Source organism: Manis javanica, chromosome 1 (genome assembly GCF_040802235.1).
Source record: "Manis javanica isolate MJ-LG chromosome 1, MJ_LKY, whole genome shotgun sequence".
Taxonomy (NCBI): Eukaryota; Metazoa; Chordata; class Mammalia; order Pholidota; family Manidae; genus Manis; species Manis javanica.
Genome location: NC_133156.1, coordinates 237,853,695 through 237,875,523, shown reverse-complemented (window position 1 = coordinate 237,875,523; position 21,829 = coordinate 237,853,695). Strand labels below are relative to the sequence as shown.

The following is a 21,829-nucleotide window of genomic DNA, read 5'->3' as shown; positions in this document are numbered from 1 at the left end:
ATCTTGTTAAAACATCTGGGAAACATAGGTAGTAATGTCTAATTCACACAGCTTGTTTTAAAGATTGAATGACATGATGTACATTAAGCATGCAGATAGGTGTTTGGCATGCTGAGTTAGAAATATCTAGCATACATACAACATTGTGTGTCAGGCACGTGCTGAACTTTGGCATGCTATTGGCTGACCTCAGAGTCAAGCATTGTGATGTTTGGCTTCAAAAGCCTGGGTGGTTTCCTCTGTGCCACACCTGATATTAGATTTGAAATGCAAACTGATTTGGTTTTCATTTCTTCATACACATGTGATCTAGCAAAAAAGTATTTCTTAGCTGAGCCAAACCATGATGAGATTTTAAGATATTTTTGGCTAGGGAGATTTCATGGACTTGGATCATATCCATCATTGCATGATCATTAATCATTAATCATTAAGCACACACTGATATTTTGCTGAATTTATTCCAGTTTCCCTTCTAAGTAAAGTGAAAGTCATCTTTGTTTCCATTCAGAATATAACACTACCCAGAACAACAACAGCAAATCCTAACAGAACATTTATAATTGTCCAGGCACAGCTCTAAGTGACTCACAAAAATCAGAACTTTCAGTTTTCCTAAAAATCCCATGAGATTTCCAGTCTTACCATCTTTCAAATAAGGAAATGAAGATCCAGAGAGAGAAAGTATCTTACCAAAGTCACACAGCTAGTAAGAGATGAGCCAGGTTTGTGGATCCAGAAGCTTAGCCATTAAGACTATTCCACCTTCTTACAAGTCTCATGAAAACATGAGACCACACGCTCAAACACAGTTCAGATTCAAGGGAGCTACAAGACAGAACTTCAGTACTAAATTCAACAATGCTTTCTAAGAAAACTGTCAAAATGAATAAATAACAAGCTACAGTAATTCTTGCCACTGAAGCATTTTAGAAAAGCATCTAATTTCCTATTGTTGATTTGAAATGGTATAGAAATGCATAAATATGTGGGAAAATATAAATTTTAACACTATGAAAATGCATCCATTATGATGAATACCTAATGAAGGATTGAGGCATATATGTCATTGGTGCCTGCCTGCTTTGACCGTGACCCCAAAGGGCCCTGTAGCTGACTGGTTCTTTCCCATCCTCCCCGGCCATTCTTTCTGTTCTTCGGTTTTCCTAACAGACCCTCCCTGAGTGGCGGCCATGTGAAGGGGACAGGTAGAAGCTTCCACGGGTTAACTCACACAGTAGTCTTACAACAACAAAGAGGGGCTGTACGTCAATCTAGCTCTGCGGACAGGTGCTAGATGGAGACACAGGCAGTGCGGTCCACCTCTGTATCCAGCTGCGGGCTGTTACAGCAGCAGCCTGGGTTGGCAGCGACCCAGGGAGAGCAGATGCCGACTCAGCTCCAGCCTGGGTCCTGGCTCTGTGCTAACTTTCATTTTCACCAAGGGAAAAATCGAAACTTCAATTCAGCTGAGAGTGAGTTGGGGAAGTGTGTCTGCCCCCGCGTGACAGGTTGCCCGGCTTATATAAATAAGGTGAGGCTGCGAGCTGCAGGCAGTCCCCCACGCCCGCCACCATGTGGATGCTCGTGCCCCTGGCGTTTGCAGGCAAGCTGCTGAGCGCTTTCAGGAAGCCTCTGAGCTCTCTGTGGGGCAGCCTGGCGCTCCTGCTCCTCTGGCTGCGGGGCAGGACAGAGGCAGCCGGGAGCACAGGGCACGAGGACGAGGGCGACCCTCGGCCCCTCACTCCCACCAGCGTCAACTACCACTTCACCCGCCAGTGCAACTACAAGTGCGGCTTCTGCTTCCACACGGCCAAAACCTCCTTCGTGCTCCCGCTGCAGGAGGCCCGGCGGGGGCTGACGCTGCTCCGGGAGGCAGGTGAGTCTCCCGCGTGCCCGGAGCGGCGCGGCCGCAAAGGGCGCAAACCTCCGCACCGGCCGCTCTCAGCTGCAGAGCCGCGCGCCCCAGGCTCCCCTCCGCCCCGCTTAGCAACAGGCAGGTTGGGAAGGATGCCACCTTCCGAGCTGGTCCAAAGCACCGATGGATTGGGTTTCCGGAAACAGTTAATGGGGAACATTGGAAAAAAACTTTGACCTAAGAATTGTAATATTTGGGTCTTTTATTTGCGGTTATTTATGTGTTCTTAACATGACACTTGAAAGAAACTATTTACAACTCAAACACAGAAATGTCCTGAGCTCCACCCATTAGAAAGGCCCAGGCATCTCAGAGGGAGCTCAGGACGTCCCATGCGAAAGCTGCACCTTTCACTCCTATCTGTTCCCCTTTCACACCCGTCCTCCCCTCTTTCCGGGGCACCTCCTAGGTTAGCAACTGCAGTAACACTGCCCGCATTTTGCTCAGTTTCTCTGACGTTTTTACAGAAGCGTAGCATGCATGCACATTCCCCCAGCTGCACGCATCCTGGGGGTTCCCCTCGATGAGTGACGGAGTAACCACACTCAGATGAATGCCACCAGACGCAGAGAGGACCTTACAGCACCCACAAGTGTGTGCTCCCTTCCAGCCCCTGCCTTGCCCTGACCTTCCAGCTTATCTTCTATCATACATGGTGTACTTTAGGTAATGTTTTGCCTGATTTTATATAATAAAATCACACAGTGTGCACTATGCCAGACCTGACTTATTTTGCTCCCCATTATGTTTGCTCAGTCACCCACAGCTGATTCACCTGCGGACCCACCTTGCCCTGCCCTGAGGGGTCTAGTTCAGGCTCTGGCCAATTCTCACCAGGACTGTTGCTGTTGATTTCATTGGCTCTGCTGTCCCCTTGGAAGCACCTTATCTTGCTAAAATATGTGTGTGATGCTTTGCTTCCCCACTTAACTCTCTTGCACAGTTTTCAAGCACAAATTTGTTAGCACAGGCTTCAGGCCCGGGGTTCCCATCAGCAGTGCGCCCAGTGTATTACCTGCTGTGCACACATCACGTTACACCTGTTCTCCCCCATACCCGCATCATCAACCTGGGACCATACGTCCTCCCTCCCTGAAGTGTGGGTCACCTCAGCCTCCGTGGATGAACTTCCAAAGCTCCTTAGAATTATTCCTGGTCCTCTTCTGGAAGAATTAATGCTGTCTTCACCTCATTTGGGACCCCTTGGCACTTGTTACAAATGTGTTTTGCAGCACATTTTAAATTGTATGGTTGTGGGGTTTTCCTGTTTGTTTTGTTTTTAATATCTGGGTCCCCAAAGAGTTTGAGTTCCAGGCTGAATCTTAGTATTCTATGTATTTTTTTAAAATCTTTTATTAAGGTATGATTGATATATGCTCTTATGAAGGTTTCACATGAAAAAAACAATGTGGTTACTACATTTACCCATATTATCAACTCCCCACCCATACCTCAATGCAGTCACTGTCCATCAGTGCAGCAGGTTGCCAGAGATCCACTATGTGCCTTCTCTGTGAGTATTCTATGTATTTTTGTATCTAGCAAAATATCTAGAATGTAATAAGGGCTTAATAAATGTTTTTGGATAGATAAATCAATATGTGCATGAGTGAGTGAGAGAGGTCTGGTGTTCTGGAAAGAACATAGACTCTTGATTCATGAGGCTAGGGTTTGAGTTCCTACTCAAACACTTACATGATTTGTGAAGCCATTCAATTTTTCGGAGGATCCATTTAATCATCTTTACAATGTAGATAACAATGATTACTCCTATACCAACGTCAGGCATTGTTTCAAGTCACAAATAAGTAAATCCTTATGTGTTTTTTTACTGGAGTATAAACTATTATGGTTATAACTAATAATTCCCTACAATAACCTCTCAATTTTAAGTACACAAAATCAAAGTGAGTCAAAACGGTGAAGGTAGAGTCAGCTGCATTCGGTATGGGTTATGTGTCCTGTGACATTTCTGGCAAATAGAGGAAAATCTATTTTGGTGATGACTAAAAATTTAAATGTACATTAACATATAAGTTACATTAACATATAACAAATTTAAATCTAAGTGTACATTATATGTAAAATTAAATGTCACTGTTCTGGGTGAAGATGCTTCTAATACACACTATTCGCTCCTCTGGCTTTTCCAGAGAAGACGGACAGGAATTGAGCCGCTAGGAGCAGCAGCCCTTGGCGCAGCCCATCCAGTGATTGCTCCTGCGTGTCAGTGCCGCTGGGAATTCATTGCTCCTTGTCTAAGATCTTAGCTCAGTCTCTACATCCTATTCCTTCAGTTTTCTCATTCTTGCATCACCTCTAAACAGGCTCCTCAGAAGCACCAAGGGCTACACCACCAGCCAATACACTATTTCGTTTTCTCCAGTTTATCTGCCCCTATTGAACCACACTTTTGGGGAGCTATGTTTTTATTTGATTATGATCATCACACACCAGCAGCCTCCTAGCATGTTAGAGTTAGATAGGGAGGTGATGTGATGCATCACTGCCTACTAGCCGACCTATCTGACAGGGAACCAGAATGAAAGGAGGTTCCACAAAGAGCGGCCAGGTGACATTGGCCCCCTGTGAGCCAGGCCGTTGTGGGCAAACTGGCATGAAGGGCGGCTGGCTTGCCGTGATGGAGGCTCTGGGGCTGGGGCACACATCCCAGCTCCACTGCCCATAGCCTTACGACCTCGAATAACTCGTGAACCTTTCTGGGCCTCAATGCCTGCACCTATAAACCAGGGTAATAATTTATTTCCTGCTTGACTGTTTTAACCCTGTTTTCTTGGGCAAGATCTGGGGAGGTGTGACACAGATCAGGAGAGGGTAACTGGAAGGAGCTCTTCAGATCTGTCACTCACAGCTCCTCAGGGGGACACAACTTGCCACACGACCACACGGCAAAGTCCTGGGTTTGGTCACTACGTGGGGGTGGGGAGCACTTTGCACAGGAGCTTTTAGCGTGGTTTCTGCAGGAAGGCAACAACAGGGGTGAACAGACTTAGCCTGGGCTGGTCTGAAATAATTTCAGCAGCTCTGGGCATGGGGGGCCCGGGTTGTGCGTGTCTGGCCCTGGACACAGAGGCCAGAGCATAGTGGCCTGGAGAGAGAGTCTGATGGGGGAGGCACTTAGGGTGTGGGCTTAGTGAATCACTCAAGAAGAGAGACCAACCAGCCTCCAGCTGGCCTCACCACCTGGTCATTGTAAAAGCTCTGTTGCCGTGGGAGCCACAAATTCATTGCGAAGCACAGTATTGGGGACTTAGGAGATACAAAGCTTGTTGAATAGGTGGATTAGCAAATCCCATTCTCAGAGAGCTTTATGGGGTGTTGTGCTGTTTGCACTTCAGTAAGTTCCCTGCACCTCTCTATTCTTCTAGTCAGTGTTTCTAATCATTTCAATCCTATGACCAAGTCGGCTTGCTGTTCTCACTGGGCCTGGGGCTCCTTTAACCTCTGAGTTCATGTCTACTCCATTTCTGTGACTCATCCCCTCTCTCTTCCTTGCCCGCGTGCTGGCCGGCAGGAGCTCCTGCCCTTACTCCGAGCTGCCAGGTGTCTGTGCTTTGCCCGCCATCAGAATGCTGTGAGTCGGGCATTTAAAGCTTCATTCAGTAGAATGATGTGTTGAAGGGTTCATTCTAGAAAGGACCCACTCTGACATGGACCACTAGCACAGAGCATCTCGTAAAGACTCAATGCCTTGAGTCAAACCGAATGGCACTATAAGTGAACTCCCTGTGACCATGCCACTGGATGAAAGTCTGAATCTCACGATATTCCAGGCCTTCTGGTTCATCGTGCATATTCATCCCCGTTCTCTCCGATCTTTCCTCCGCTCCAGCAAAATTCCAGGGAAATGATGGGAAGAAGAGGAACAAATCCACAAAGAAATCAACATGTAGTTGTTGTGACCTATTTATGGCCTCTGGACAGCTTCAACATGAGTCCACAGGGGAACTGGCTGAGGGACAGTCACCAGACTGGCCCCCAGAATACAGGAAGTTTCAGAGATTGGAGCCATCACATGGTGCAGAGATTGTGAAGAGGGATGAGGCAGGAAGGAGGCGAGAGGCAAAAGGCAGGCCTGCTGCTGTCCCTCCTGAGCGAGGGGAGCTCCCTTTCCTGTTCCTGCAGATGACAGTTACGGCTGGACGAACTGCTGACCACCAGTGTATTTTGAAATACACATGTCCTCATTTTAATTCACAGTTTTACATTTTTTAAAAACTCCTGAAATTATTTTCCAAAATAAGGGAGTAAACCAAGAAAGAAGAAAGTGAGGATTCCAGGATGAGAGGCGACCAGCACATGGAGAGGGGAGGGAGGCCCAGAGGGTGGGGAATCCTCTCTGGGGCTGAGGACAGACTGCAGAGCGCAGTGCAGGTGGTCCTGCGCTTTGCAAACCCCTGCATGGCCTCATCACACTTTTTGCCTTCTGAATGATGTTTCCATCTGTGTCATGGATTCCCCACCTGAAAGAGCAACTATTCTAAAAGAGGGGAGAAAAACCCACCTTTGGGACCATCAGCAGATGGCCCTGGATTATATACTTGGTTATTCCCACTTGGGGGGCTTGAGCGGAAACCAGGTTAGAGGAGGGTGATAACAAGATATTTTTATTTCATTTTTAATATCACTTTTGCCATTAAAATAATAATGGGTGTTGGTGAACTAGGCAAATAAAAGGTCAGATGCATGTTTCACCTCTTACAGGCATGGAGAAGATAAACTTCTCAGGCGGAGAGCCATTCATCCATGACCGGGGCGAGTACCTGGGCCAGCTGGTAAAGTTCTGCAAAGAGGAGCTGCACCTGCCCAGCGTGAGCATCGTGAGCAACGGGAGCCTGATCCGCGAGCGGTGGTTCAAGAATTACGGTGAGCTTGCTCCCTAATGCCTGGCTGTGGCTGCCATCACTGCTGGTTCCCCTATTGCTGCCATCCAGGCCTAGGGCCAGGCCAGCCAGGCACTGAACGGGGAGAAACCGAACATGCCTATTCTAAACTCTTTCACGCTGCTCGTGTGTTATGGGCGTTTCTGTTCTTGGGTGCTCCAAGGAACCAAATGTGGCAAGATAGATAACAAAGTACTGGGTCACACCGCTGCTCTGGGACATTGCAATTCAGAAAGTGTTAAGACCTACGGCTTCAGCTTGGACACCTATGCAGACAGCAACACACGCACAGTTCCCTTACTGTTTGCGAATGATGTCTAATATATTTAAATGTACAGAAATAACTATTTGCATTAGTCTCATATAAATTAAGCAATTGGACTAAAACAGTGTTTCTCAACTTTGGCTGTCTGTTTGGCTGCCCAAGCACTTAACTGTGTTGGTACTAGACCCAGACTAACTATATCATAACCTGTGGCATATGCACAGCTAATCTGGGAGGCTCCACAGTATTCCACTGGGCGGCCAGGATGATGAACCCCTGGTCCTAAGATTGTGGAGGTCCTTTACAGCTAAGGTTTACATAACTGTAATATCCCCAAAACAGGGTCTGGAACTTAAGAAGCACTCAAAAAAGGTTAGCTATTACTTACTACCATCATTTTAGGAGACCGTTATAGCCACATTCTCAGAGCACCATTTTCTGTCCTTGCTTTCTACATGCTCTTTGAGCCTTGAAAGCATTCAAAGGGCAGTAACATTTATGATTTGTTGAGCATGTTCACAGGAGATCTCTGACTAAATACCCCTTCTGAGATGGTGAAGACACTGGCATGGGGCAGGAGGAGGCTGTGGGTGTGGGTCGTGTAGCCCATCTGATGAAGATTGAGGGGAAAAAGAAGATAAGAAAAGGCGCATAAGGAAAGATTAAGAGACAGTATGTTAAACCAGTATGTCCATGGAGGGAGTCAGTGAAACAGGAGTCGAGCAGTTCAAAAGTAAGCTTTGGGAAGAGGCAGATTTGTAGGATAAGAACGGTTCGGGGAGCGGGGTAACAAAAGAGTAATTAGTCAGCTTTCTTGGGTGTGTCCCTGGGCAGTGCTTTCCCTCCAAGACCGGATCCACGTGCTGGTCAGTGTGCTTGACAAAGGGGGCAGGGGACCACTGCACTTCCGGGTCAGGAGCACAGAGGGCATGCTGGAGAGGTGGTGTAAATCAGCAAACTTGGCAGTGCATGAGAAAAGCCCAATCAGTGGTAGGGAGACAGGACGGAAGTGTGAGGACTGTGAAGAATGGGAGGCACCACAGCCTGTTTTAGTGGACAAACGGGCAGCCCATTATGAGCTCCCACTGATCTTTATACTCTATGGGAATTTAGGGAAAGTGTTGTCATATCCTCAAATTTTTAAAGATACATCAGAAATCTATAGTCTATGTTAAATCCTCCAAATAAAAATATTTGCATATAACTTGAAATATTTTTAGATGCCCTGAGGAACAAAATGTTTGTGTATACCTATGTAGTCTGCAAGCTGCCCATTTTCTACCTCTGGTGTAAAGGACTAGGGGTGGGTCTGTGTACTTGAGTGGGGGAAGAGAGCTATTTTGGAGCTCCCACACACCCCAAGGTTGGCAATTTTCTAGGAGACTCACAGGACTCAGCCAGTTCTGTTCATGGTTAAGATTCATTAGCGCAAAGGATGCAGTGCAGACACAGCAGGAAAAAGATGGGCAACTCCGGAGTCCGGAGAGGGCATTCCTAGGTTTCTGAGTCCCTCCCCGTCTAGGACACACATGATGTGCTTTCTCTGTAGCAGGGAACTGCAGGGACATGTGTGGGATGTCTTTGCCCAGGAATGCTCATTTGAGGCTTGGGGTCTGAGGTTTTCATACAGAGCTGTTCACAGAGGCACACACAGCTATGCAACCCGCCATGGGAACCAACTCAGGACCCCCAGCAATGAAACCAGGTGCATCATGAATCTTGCTGAACAACCCTGACAACTCTTGACAAGTTGATTTAACATGCCCCGTTGCTCTAGGCACACACACGGCATCCTGGCAGCCATACCTGCAGGGGTGGGCCAAGATTCCATCATGGTTCCAGGCTTTCCTAGAGACATGCAAGGACTGAGCAGACCTTCTCTGCTAACTCTCTCCTCACAAAGGCTTTGATGAGAAATTCTGGGAGCAGGAGGGTGGGGTATCATAGTCACACAGCGAAAGCTGGAGAGATGGCAGAATAAAGCAGTTGACTTTGAGATTGTCAGCTGACCTGGAAATCAACTAGGTAAGGCTTTACTATAACTAACAGGTCTCTATATTTTTGGTTTTGTTCTACACCACTTGTTCAATTAGCCTTTTTCCAACATGATATGCCATTGGGATTTATTTGAGATCAGTTTTTAGAACATTTTGAGTTGTTTTTAATAATGGTTAATTGCCTTACTCTGGCTCCAAGTTGTGCTAGATGCTTTGAGGCTGGAAAATAAGTCAAAGACAAGTGCTTGCCCTTGGGAAAACTAGAGACTAGTTACAGCAATGGGACTACCAGGGATGTATAGGTCATAGATCATAACTCACTCATAGTAGCTCAAGAGTTCAGGACGACCAATCACTTCAGTCTTTCTCAAATTTTTCCTGAGAAGTGGAGGGCATGCATGTGGATAACACTAAAATAGCCCTGAAATTGAAATTAAATTTAAGATTATGAAATTAGAGAAGATGCTTAAGGAGTTCTGGAATCTCTGGTTTCTATAATTTGAAAGTAGTTTCAGACTTAACTTTGCAGTCAGTCCTGCAAGGTCCCAATAACAAGGAACACTCTGATTCAGTCCACTGTTAGGGTGTGGACAGTGAATGACTGGGCGGAAGAGGATGTCTAGGTGGACAGCGTGGAGCAGCCGGAGAAATAAAAGGAGGAAAGACAGGGCAGAGGAGACACTAATGTTACAGAAACCAATGCAAGAGGGACAATACTAAGGTCACACTCACCGACCTTCCCTGGGCTCCGGTAGCAGCCCGCTGCCTAGGCTCCGGCTGGGAGGGGCCCTGGGCACCGGCTCCTTCCCCAGACTCCCGTCCATCTTGGCTTCTCGGCAGCAAACACACCTGCACCCGGTTAGCATAGCATCTCTCTACATACTTAGATGATGAATCAAGCTAACAAAAGATGTCATGAAGAAACCAAAGAACTTGGCAGGAATATCAGGGTTCTTCTACAAAGCAATTTTATTTATGTGATGAGATAAAGAGAAGGAAAGCCATAAAGGCTCATAGATCCAAAGTAACTACCTGCCTCTGACACTGCTTGATTCCAGTGTAGCAGTTAATGTGGAACCTCTTTTACGTAGGTTGATAAGGGCTCACTTATGGACTTACTCTGGCCCCAGGCTGCATGTGCCCAGTTTCAGGACGGTCCAGTGTAAGTACCTCCATCATCCCATTGTGTGTATAGGGATGGCTCAGGATTATGTTACACTGGTGGGAAGTGTAATTCACATACCAGTGAGTTTTGTGGGCACAATGAAAAGTGCCTTTTTAAAAATTAAAATTAGAGGGCCAAGCAAAATACATTTTAACATGAAGACATGGAAACCACCTAAAGGGTCTGGTCCTTGGATGGAAAAACTTAAGGATGGTCATTTCCCTTAGGTGACTACTTGGACATTCTCGCCATCTCCTGCGACAGCTTTGATGAGCAAGTTAATGTCCTTATTGGCCGTGGTCAAGGCAAGAAGAACCACGTGGAAAATCTTCAGAAGCTGAGAACGTGGTGTAGAGATTACAGAGTGGCCTTCAAGATAAATTCTGTCATTAATCGATTCAATGTGGAAGAGGACATGAAGGAGCACATCAGAGCCCTGAGCCCCGTCCGCTGGAAAGTAAGTACAGAGAGCCACTTCCTCTGCCTGGAAGAAAACGTCCTGGAGAGACCTGCTCCAGTGAACCTCAGTGACAGGGCTACGGGGACAGCGGGCCTGCTGAGCCAGCCCGGAGACCCAGGCCGGGCCCTCCTTTCCGCTGCGTTCCTTTAAACTGCCTACATTCTCTTTGCCTCCGTTTGCCCTTCTGAAAACTGGCCCTGATTCCCTTCTGGAATATGGTGAGAATGAAGGTCAAAAAAAATGTACCAAGTGTTTGGAGATGTTTTGAAGAATATATGCATAGAAAGCCTAATCTTATTAAATGTAATAGGACTGGTTTTCTTCTTAAATCTCTTGGCTTATTTAGGAAAGAATATATGTTCTTTTTAAATTCTGTTAATACATTCATTATTAAATTATTAGAAGACACTGGGGGCAAGGCCATTCCCAAATTGTAGCAACATGCATTCTCCAAGATTCGTTCACCAAGATTTGTGCTTTTAGGACTGGCCTTATTACCAGTTACTAAAAAGCCTAAAGCGCAAATACACGCAAGCCAATTCAAGGTAAATTTATAGCATCTACACTGTGCAGATGCTTGTAGCTAATCCTAAATCAAAGTGTTCTGTCCCTGGCTATTCTTCAGAATCAACTCAAGGAACTGTTTAAAAAACAGCTTCTTGGACCTCTCCCAATACTTACTGTCCTGAAACAGGAGCTCTGGACAGACATGAGCCAGAGGGTTTGCATGCGCATGTATTCTTAACAAGCTGCCCTAGGGATTGTTATGTAGCTATCAGAAATCTATGCCTGGACCCCAGAATGGATGCAACTAAGGAAAAATTGTAAGATTCCATTCTAGTAAGAAAAAGAGAGGTGACAAAACTTATATAATCTAAAGCTGTGTATGCTCAGATAATCTGGCAAGTGGAAGTGGAACAAGCAAAGCTTAATTCTGCCAAAGTGCCTGGAAGTCTTCATGTAGAAGATGGTATTCGGCTGTGCTCCAAAAGATGGTTGGGGAAGCTCTGGGGAACAAAGTCTGTGCAGACTAGAAGGCTCACCATGCAAAGGAAACCTTTCCTCCCAAGCTGCCTGGAATGTTTTAAATCCCATGCCCACACTCAAAACCAAGTTCGGGACAAGGGGAAAGTGATTACCTTATTATGTCCTGAGGTTACCCGGCAATATGTGGCAATGGGTTAGGGAAGCTGGAAATGTTACTTAGTTTTTACAGTGTTTGATTGGTATACTGAGCTACAACTCTGGCTACAGATATCAAAGAACAGGGGAGCCAAGGAGGGTGGCTGGGGGCCAACAGAGTAAGCAAGAAGCTGGCATTTAGGGCATTTAAAGTGTATTCTAAGGCTACTCAAAGGTTTATTAAATGCTATATAGAATCCCCCCTTCCATCAAACCCCACCGACCTGAGCTCTGTGCTGGGACTGTCTTTGATCAGCTGCCACCTATTGTCACCTGAACAAGTCCCTGGGCCAGCAGCTTCCTTTTCAGATGTTGGCATTCCTGTGGCAGAGTAACACGTCACACACACACACACACACACACACACACACACACACACACACATATTTACTTAGAAGAATTACGAAAAAGACTCTTATTGGCTTTAGAAAACTATCCTACAGTAACTGAAAAACAAACATATTCTAGAGGCTTTAATAAGGATGAAACCAGTGGAAACAACAACATTTTGAAAATAGGTATTTCTTGGTTTGGGGATTACAAATGATTCGTTCATTTTCTTGATGTTTTTGTAATGTCCATGTTCCATTTGATGAACAGCATTTACTTTGTAGTCTGAAAAAATTAGATTGTAAGATTAGATAGAACATAATCTGGACCAGTTTTTAAAGTTTATATTTTAGGGGCACTTGTGCCTCTTAAAATTCATGGTGAGCTCTTGTGTGCCCAGAGCAACATCTTTCCAGACAGCACCTTGCCTGCAGATTGTTTTTGTACAAAAGAGTTGAAGGTGGGGTGGGGGGGTGGGCGAGAAATGAGGTTTGGAGTAAAAACAGACAGACAGCTCTTTGCAAAAAGCACTCACCACGCTTGTGTTTCAGGTCTTCCAGTGCCTCATAATTGAGGGCGAGAATGCTGGAGAAGATGCTCTGAGACAGGCAGAGCGGTTCGTTATCAGTGATGAGGAGTTTGAGAGATTTCTGGACCGCCACAAAGAGGTGTCCTGCTTGGTGCCCGAGTCCAACCAGAAGGTTGTATAGAGCAAGTGCCATTCTCTTCACCATCACACCTTTACATTAATTCCAAGGAGGGAAATCTCTGCCCAAGGGCTCCACCCACTGTTATTTATGGGGTTCAGCATAGAGAGATGGGAGGGAGGGCTCTCAGGCTGAGGTCCACCATCGGCCCTGCACCTGCCGGCTTGGGGTCCTTTGAATGAGCTTCTGCCCTGTCCTAGGAACGTATACTCTGCCCCATTGCCACAGAGGAGCTGCTCCTAGGACTTAGTCCTGAGAGCACTGCGGTGCTGAGAACATCTGGGACGTGTACATGGGTGAACCCCAGTGAGGCCTCTCTATAAACTGTGAGATGCTGGTGGGTGGCGTGAAGATCTGTTCTTACGCCCGGCCCAGACAATCCCTTGCTTATCACACCAGCTGCCCGTCCGGCTGGAAGGCCGGCCTCTCTCCTTGGTCTCTCCCTGCCCTCCACCTGGGTTCAGTCTCAGGTTTCACCTGGGAAGCTCCCAGGATTGTAAGCCAGTGGGCAGGTCCCGAGTGAGCTTGCGATTCTGCACTTTATATGCCCCTGCCTCACCCCCAGACAGCTAGTGTCAGGTCCCGACCTGCCCTGCTTGGAAGTCGACAAACTGGGCCAGAGGGACAACCTGGGATGCAAGCTAAGCATGTTGGGGAAAAGTCAAAATAAGAATAACATTTGTGACCAGTGAAAATGATAAGAAAATCCATTTTCAAGTCCCTCGCGTTGTAGAGGAACACAGCACACCCAGTATCCGTGTGTATCTCCAGTGGCCGTAGGCCAGCTGTGGGGTTCATTAGTGGCCCAGAGGCCATATGGCCTACAAGGCTGAAGATATTCACCACCTGCCCTTTTACAGAAAACTGTTTGCCAACCCCTACCTACAGGGGAGGTATTGAAGGTAGAGAAGTACAAGTATATCTTCTCTGTACCTATAGAAGGCATAACCAGTTACAAGTAATAATGCAGTAATAATGTAGCAGCTATTAAAATTCTCAGGTAAGCTCCCAAGTAATAGCATGGAAGGGGGTCTGCTCTACACATTGCAAAGGGGGGCAACTGTATGCATGGTGGATACAGCCTTGGAGAATCTCAAGGCTCCCCCACAGCTAGAGGAAATGGGGGAACTAGCCTGGGGATCTCATTGTCAGAGAAGCTTTCAGAGTGACATTTGTCCCTTTCCACATGGAGCAGAGAATACAAGCCAGCTGGAATCTTCTGGAATCTGAATGGACATAAATAGATGACCCTGGAGAGGCATATTGGATAGAGGGAGTGGACGCTCCTGTAAGGGACATGCCCTGTAAGGAACATAGCCAAAGATGCTCAAGCCACATCAGAAATGTTGAATCCAGAAGTAATAAAATACACGCACATTGTAAGACATAGAGTTGAACATACATACTGGAAAATACCCTTGAAACTAAATCTGCTTTGAATCTCTCCTTTGCAGATGAAAGATTCCTACCTTATTCTGGATGAATATGTAAGTATGTCTGATGAATTATAAAATTATCACTTACAAATAAATCAAGCAGCAATGTCAGAGCTGAGCTATAATGAGTATAGTCATTTAGCGTGTATGTGTTCTTCCTAGCCAGCATCTCATATTCTTATGGTCACTGTTGAGCATTAGTATCACAGAGTCGCATTCTGAGCTAAGCCCTTGAGCATTAGCTTGCACCAGTCCCTGTATTTGCACTAAGCCCCTGGCAATGGCTTCTCCCTGAGTGTGGACTCACGGAAGCCTCGTTGAGGCTGATGGAGCACACGGCAGAGTCTGCTCTCATGCTGTCTTGGGCTGGGGGTTCTCTGGCACCAGAGCACCCAGGGTACCTTGGAGGTAGGTCACATCATGCTTCAAATTACCTTTAATATTTCCACTGCTGCCAGCTAGTCCTGACAAATCCCGACTTTGTTAAAAAGATATCACCATTCCTCTCCAAAAGCGGCTGACATGATCCCTACTCCCACAGCTTCCAGATGAAAAGGAAGATCCACCCGTCTCAAAACCGAAACACAAACCACTGTTCCTTCCCTTTATCTCTCTATTTCTCTTTTCCTAGATCCATAAACTTTTGCCAAAATAATTTCATTCAAAGACCTGTTTCTAAGAAATGAGCTCTAACAAGAACAATGGCTTCAATATTGAAATTGGATTTGGTGTTTTGAAACATGCTTGTCCTTACTTTTGGTCTTTTATTATTTTCAAGTTAATCGATGATGTTTCACAGCCATTTCATTTTTTGTCAACATGGGCTTTCTTTATTGGAAGAGCAAGCAGGGAAAGGTGATAACACCCAATGTTCAGTCTGTGGGTTCAAGGCAGAAAGGAAAAACCAAACGGTTTATTTTTGGACTATCAAGGCTGGCTAGGGCTTTTGACAGACGCTCCTCAACAAACTCTCTGATCTCCACACAATTGGAACTAACAGAATGGAACCAAAATTTGCTTTTGACAGTTTAAGAACATTTTGATTCCACAACATTTTGACTGCTACAAAATGCTACCCAATGCTCAGAGTCATCGTAGGTCATTAGACGTGTGACGACCCTTAAGGGAGGATAAAAATCAAGACCCCTGCCAGGACACTTAAGACTCTTTACCATCTGCTGCCCGCCTGCCCGCCTGCCTCCGAAGCTCCTTCCTTGTCCCTCTCTCTACCTTTCTCAAAAGAACCTTTTATTAAATATTTAGACTTCTATGTTTATGCACACAATTTTCATTTCAGTTATACCATCTACGTACAATTTCCCAACTACACCGTATTGTTTCATGTTCCTGCACTTCTGTAAGAGTTCTCTCTAGCCTTCAACCTCAAAGCATAATTCAGAGATCTGCATTTTCCAGAAGTCTTTCTGATTACCCACCCACCACCAGGGTAGGGAATGCACCTCCTGTGACATGTATAAAATGCTGCATAGCATGCATTCCACTGACCTAATGTGTTCATGCTGGTTATCACAAGCCAGTTGAGGAGAGATGGTGTCCAGGGAGCTCAGCATCTTTACGATAGTATCTGGCCCACAGTTTTCAATAGACAGTTTTTGAAATGACTGGAATATCAAAAATCATTTTGGATTAATACTCAAAATTGAATTTTCCAGGATAAATTGTATAGAAATATGTCAGTTTCTGTTGTGAATTTCCTAGATGCGCTTCCTGAATTGTAGAAACGGGCGGAAGGATCCTTCCAAGTCCATTTTGGATGTTGGAGTACAAGAAGCTATAAAATTCAGCGGGTTTGATGAAAAGATGTTTCTGAAGCGAGGAGGAAAGTATGCATGGAGCAAGGCAGATCTGAAGCTGGACTGGTAAAGCTGGGAGTGGATCAAGCCTTCAGCCCACCTGGGGCGACTCTTCCTAAGACTCCAAGTGTCGTGGCCATTGTGAGCAGTGATTCCTATGGGCATTTCTCCATGGCCCCAAATCTGACTTCCTGTGACACAGCTATCTGATTATCTGTGGTGACTGAACACATCAATATCTTGGGTCATTGAAATCCATAGATAATGCAAAATAATACCTTTAGTTAATTAGCTTATTTTGGATTTAATGTTTTTTGAGCAGTGTGCACTGTAACTCCTGCATTTCCATTTTGAAGTTATTTTTCCAGTTCTTTTATTTGATACAGTTTTTTTTTCTGTTAAATATCAAGATGCCGATTTTCACATCTGGAAAAATTACTAAGTATCTCACCTGATTATTTCTCCTCCTTGGTATCCTCTTCCCTTTTCTGGCTTTACACCATTGCAGTCTTGAATTTTGTACCCAGAAGTTTAGAAATAGTTGACAGTTGTTCCAAAATGATAATCTTATCAGTCTTCAATAAGTGGCTAGAAGGAGATAATCAATCTGCCCATGCTTTGCACGCCCGGGGCCCACACTGACTAGTCCTGGACCATCTGCTGTCTCTGTTGGTCACCTTTCTCTTCCAAGGTTCTTAGCAAAATGAAGATACACTTTGCATTTCATGATGAAGCTGACATGGAGTCAGGGCTTGGGTTGCTTTGTGAACCTATTGCTCAAGCCGCATGAATCCATCAAGCAACAATATGTGGGTTTATTTAAATAGGTGGCTGTCCCCATGTCTCTGAAAAGTGACAGCTTATTGGATTGGCATGAGTTGCTCTGGAAAATCACCGGGCAGATAAGAAATGGATGAAGACTCTAGAATGTACCTGGATTTTATGTAAGTGAAGCCATGTTACCATAGAATATTTTTTAATTAACTCTGAACCACTTGGAATAAAAATATAATCTAGGTCAATATGAGAAGATACAGTATCTTCCCTTTCTACACCCAGGAAAAGGGCTTGAGGGACAACGTCATTGAAACTGGGTCAGGGAACAAAATCCTCTCCTGTGGAACTATCACGTGCAGCTTGTTTATGTACCTTAGGCAGTATCTCACTGCCGGGAAGATAATAATCCCCTATCACTGTTTCAAAAAAAGCAAAATCATGGAAAATTTTTTGCCCATGCAAAGAAAAATGTTAATCCAGCCGCCATTCCAGAGTCGACCACTAGATGGCATTTCAGTGTTGCCTGATTGCCCTGGGCGGCTGAAACGGCACTTCGTAAACTGTTTTCAAGGCCTGGTGATTTTGAAAGTTTGGTTTTGTAATAATTTTTACTCAGAAAAGATATTCCTACTTCAAATTGTGAGTCTCTTTAATTCAACTGAAATATCTTTGTGTCCCATTTTAAACAGAATGGGTTGTCATGAGTTTTCCATTTTATATTGTTTTATAGTTTTATAGTTTAAAGAGAAAACTGAATTAGAAAGCTTTTATCCCATATGGGTTTTGATAGTATCTAAGATATAATGACCTTAGTATAATCAATACAAACATAAAAGAGCTTTTTTACTTAATATGAATGCACTTTGCTAATCTTCACATTATTCAACTAGAGTCAGTTCCACAAACAAGATCATGTATGTGAAAACACTGAAGGCGTTGCATACAGCAGGTGCTCAGTCATTATTATTTGAAGCAAAATCTGAATCTGAAGCTCAGCTCCTCTGGGTTGGAATGAATTTCTCTCCAGCTGAAGAAAAATACTTCTCTTTCCCCAAAGGGCAGTACAACACAAAACTGAAAGCTGCACTTGAGAAATCAGCATTTCTAGCTGTTATTCTAGCTGCATTTTCCAGCCGTTTTTACGTCACCATTCCTCTTTCTTATGTAATTTCTGGATTTGAACATAATATTCAAAATGTTTGAATAGTTATTTTTCTTAAGAGGGGGATAGTAGGGACATTTAGCATTAGAGTAAAACTCAAATTTAGTTTTTATATCACGTTGCTTTATTTTTTCAGTTGTAAATGAGTTTCAGTTTTGTGAAACATATTCCTTTTTTAAAAAATGGTAATTTAATGGAGGTTATCTCAATTGAAGTTGAGCGTGTATAGAAAATCTCAGATTTTAAGGAAATATATATATTTATATATTTGTCTCCATATGTAATACTCTTGAATATTGGTCTGATGTGTTGTAAGATGTTTTCTAATATATTAAAATATTTTTAGTGGATAGCCTTCGCTCTCAGTGGGTCATTGTAATGAGGTCTCTCCTTGGTGTGTGTTTAAAGTAATTGGGTGCTTTTACAAACTGCCATTGCTAAAGGCAAGTACAATCTAAAAATCAACAAAGTTATCAATAATTAATAAGCGTATTTCAGACAACCCACTCAGCAGCAAGATGGAGCAGAGATGAGTCACTGGGGAAAATACTCTTGGTATTCTGAGATGAAAGCCAGCATCTTGGGGGACCAACATCCCAAACCTGGTCCCATCAAAGGAAATGAATCCTGCAGGCAGGCAGCGAGGAGGGCACAGCCCTCCGTTCTCAGGGTCATGGCACGGCCGTCTGAGTGTGTCCCAGGGACAGGTGTCGGGCATCACAGAGGCTAAGGAACTGCAGAGCGTGCCCCAGCACCCTGGTTCCTAGCTGCCCATTCTGTCCCTGAGCCCTCTGATGTGCTCTGCTGGCACAGTACCCTGTCGGCCTGCTCACCTTCCCATCCCCTCTCGCTGCCCTCAAAGTCAAGTGCCCCATGTGCCTGGCCTCAGTGTCCACCGCATGCGCCCCAGACCCAGGCGGGTCCTCCCTGGACATGCGGTCTTCTCTCAGACCGGTGCTTGCACTGGACATTGGTGTACAAGCACTCACTTCTCCAGGAAGGACACAGCCTCACTATTTTCCCTACCTAGAATCCATACCAACCCTGGGCTCCAGCCCCAGAGGGCAGGGGTCAGGTCCAGGGGCTTGAGGACCCTGAACGAATCTCAAGGGGCAGCATGAGTCCTTGATCATTGTGTCTGGGCCATGGGCGGCTCCTTTGGGGTGCACAGCGCAACATCAAGCCCCTGTTATGTGCCCTACCTAGTTGGGAAAAAGAAAGGGGAAATCACAGAAAACCCACCTAGCAAGTCCAGTCAGATGCCATTGAGATGAGTTTGAAAGATTAGAAAGACTTTAGGAACATTTTTTTCATGACTCTAAAAATAATACCTATTTGGAGTATATCTAAAAAACAGAGTAAAGCAAAATGAAGAAAACAAAAAAGACCCATAAGTGTATCATCCAGTGGTGACTGCTAATTCACTTCTTGTCTTTCTAGTCAGGCACGTTTTTTAATAGAATTGAGTTCATAGTCAATTTGGTTTTCCATGTAATATTTCCTGAAGGTTTTTAAAGCCAAGGATCATTCTTACACACACTTTAATGAGAACAGCCAGTTCTTAACAAGTCACACTAATAGATAAGGAGAGATTCAGAGGCATTCTAAAAACTACAGTTAATTTGAAAAAAAATTTACTGGATTTGGCTTTTGAGTTGTTTACATTATTTGCTTAAGAATGTATCTCATGTTCTGGGAATTTACTTTATAAGAAAAAAATACATTGTAACAACAACAAAGCTTCGCTTTGCAACCCCATTCCTAGAGGGTCTGGGAAACTGTGTGACAGTGACTCCATTCAGGGCCCTCTCTGTTTGGCTGGATTCTGCTCCCAGTGCTGAAGTGTGAGCTTTTTACACATCACCAAGCTATTCTTCAACACCAGCTGGGTGACCTACAATTCAGCGCAGTTCTGACACTGTCTACTCCACCCCCACTTCAGATGCCAGTCACCTGTGCTCCTGACCCGCTGGCTATACATTGAAGGTGCCCACGACCCTCTTTGACTCATTTGCTATAGCGGCTCACACCTCAGAGATAGCATTTACTTAGTGGTTTATTTTAAAAGAACCTAACAGCCACATGGGAGAGATGCTCAGGGCCAGGTGTGGGGAAGGGGCACTGAGCTCCCCTGCTCTGCCCAGGCCCGCCCATCTCCTGGAATCTCCCCAGTTCTTGAACTCCACCTCCAGACCCCTCCCTCCTCCCAACCCCAGAGGTCAGGGACCAAAACGTCCAGTTCTTGGACTAAGCTGGTTTCCCCTCATGCAGCCCCAGCTTCAGGGGCCTTCTGAAAGCCCATCAATAACAGAACAAAAGACCCCTTCCTACTCTCAGCTCTTCTGGGCTGGGAAAGGGGACAAAGACTAGATATTCACTTCTTGTTCTAAATCACAGCATTGCACACTGAAACCCCCTTAGCTCTGTGTCTGAATGGACCGACCTCTGTGAGTTCCCTGCTGACGTTCCGGTTGTAGTCAACCTTCCAAGTCCTTCTAGCCATGAGCCACAGTTACTTAGGGTCAGAGCCAGGGCCATATGTCCTCATGAGGGATGCCTCAATGCTCACTAGAGGATGGCTCGGATGGTACTTTCCCTAGGAAGGCTGACACCTGTCAGCATCCAGGTGTTGTTTGAAATGAATTGACCTGTCTCAGCCAGCTCGGGGCTGTTCTAACCAAGTACCACTGACCGGGACTTAGATCACATATTTACTTCTCCCAGTGCTGAAGGCTGGACATCGAACTAGATGCTGGCTGATGGGGCCCAGGTAAGTGATTCCTGCAGGCCGTGTGTTGCAGAGACAACAGCTCAGGAACACTTGGGGGAACCACCTGGGCTCCTGGGGTGTAGACCAAGGTCAGAGCCCAGATCCACGGGGAGATGTTCCCCCTCCTTCCTGACTGCCCAGACCCAGACTCCACTCTCTGGGTTTGCTTTGCTGTTTGTTTTAATCTGTGAAGCTCTCCCTTGATGGTTGGACGCTGTGAGCATGTGCCTTCTTTGGGGAAATGGCCTGCCCTCACCCTGTGATCCTGAGATAAGAGAATGTTCTCAGAAATATAGCCCAATCTGTCAGATGTGAAATGGGAGGGGAGGGCAGGCTGACTGGGGCTTCATACCCACACCTGCAGAGGGGAAAGGAAACCTCCTTCCCCCAGCGGTCACTGAATTGAGTTCTCTCTAGTGGCAGCCACACACACAATGAGCAAGTGACACCCGTGCTGGGGACACCGCACAGGAGGAAGACAGACATTTCTAAAGGAGTCACAGGTGTCACCAAAGGCTTCATCAGTGGGAAACTGAGGCCAGAAATACTAGAAGAGGCTGGCCTGGCTGCCGAGGGGTCGGGAATTCATGCGTGTGGTTGTGTTGATGATGGTGGTTGTGGGGTATGTGTGGAGAGAGAGGTTTTTATGGATTGTCTGTATTTTAAGGAGATTGAATAACCCAACTAGTATATTTAAAATCATAGCAGAATAAAAGGTACATACAAACAAGCAAAATGGCTCTTAGAAACAAACAAATGAGATAAAGCCGTCTCCAAAGGGCTGAGTCTGTTCAGGCCCAGAAAGGGTCACGGCGGCCCAAGTTCTTGTGTTACCCACCATGGTCCCCCCAGAATGTTCCATCAGCAGGTGATGACCAAGGCCCTGCAGATGCTGGCCCCCCACCCACCACCCTCACTTCTAACAGAGCTTCTGTCCGGCCA

General features: G+C 45.5%; 1 protein-coding gene across 1 annotated transcript; it reads left to right on the top strand.

The window, feature by feature from the left end:
* Nucleotides 1–1,531: 1,531 nt before the first annotated feature.
* RSAD2 (radical S-adenosyl methionine domain containing 2) lies at nt 1,532–18,469 on the top strand. The gene is made up of 6 exons (XM_017646015.3): nt 1,532–1,879; nt 6,644–6,805; nt 10,477–10,706; nt 12,773–12,922; nt 14,383–14,415; nt 16,084–18,469. Exons 1-6 carry the CDS (start codon nt 1,576–1,578, stop codon nt 16,246–16,248), a joined length of 1,044 nt encoding a protein of 347 aa, XP_017501504.1. The 5' UTR covers nt 1,532–1,575; the 3' UTR covers nt 16,249–18,469.
* The last annotated feature ends 3,360 nt before the right edge of the window (nt 18,470–21,829 follow it).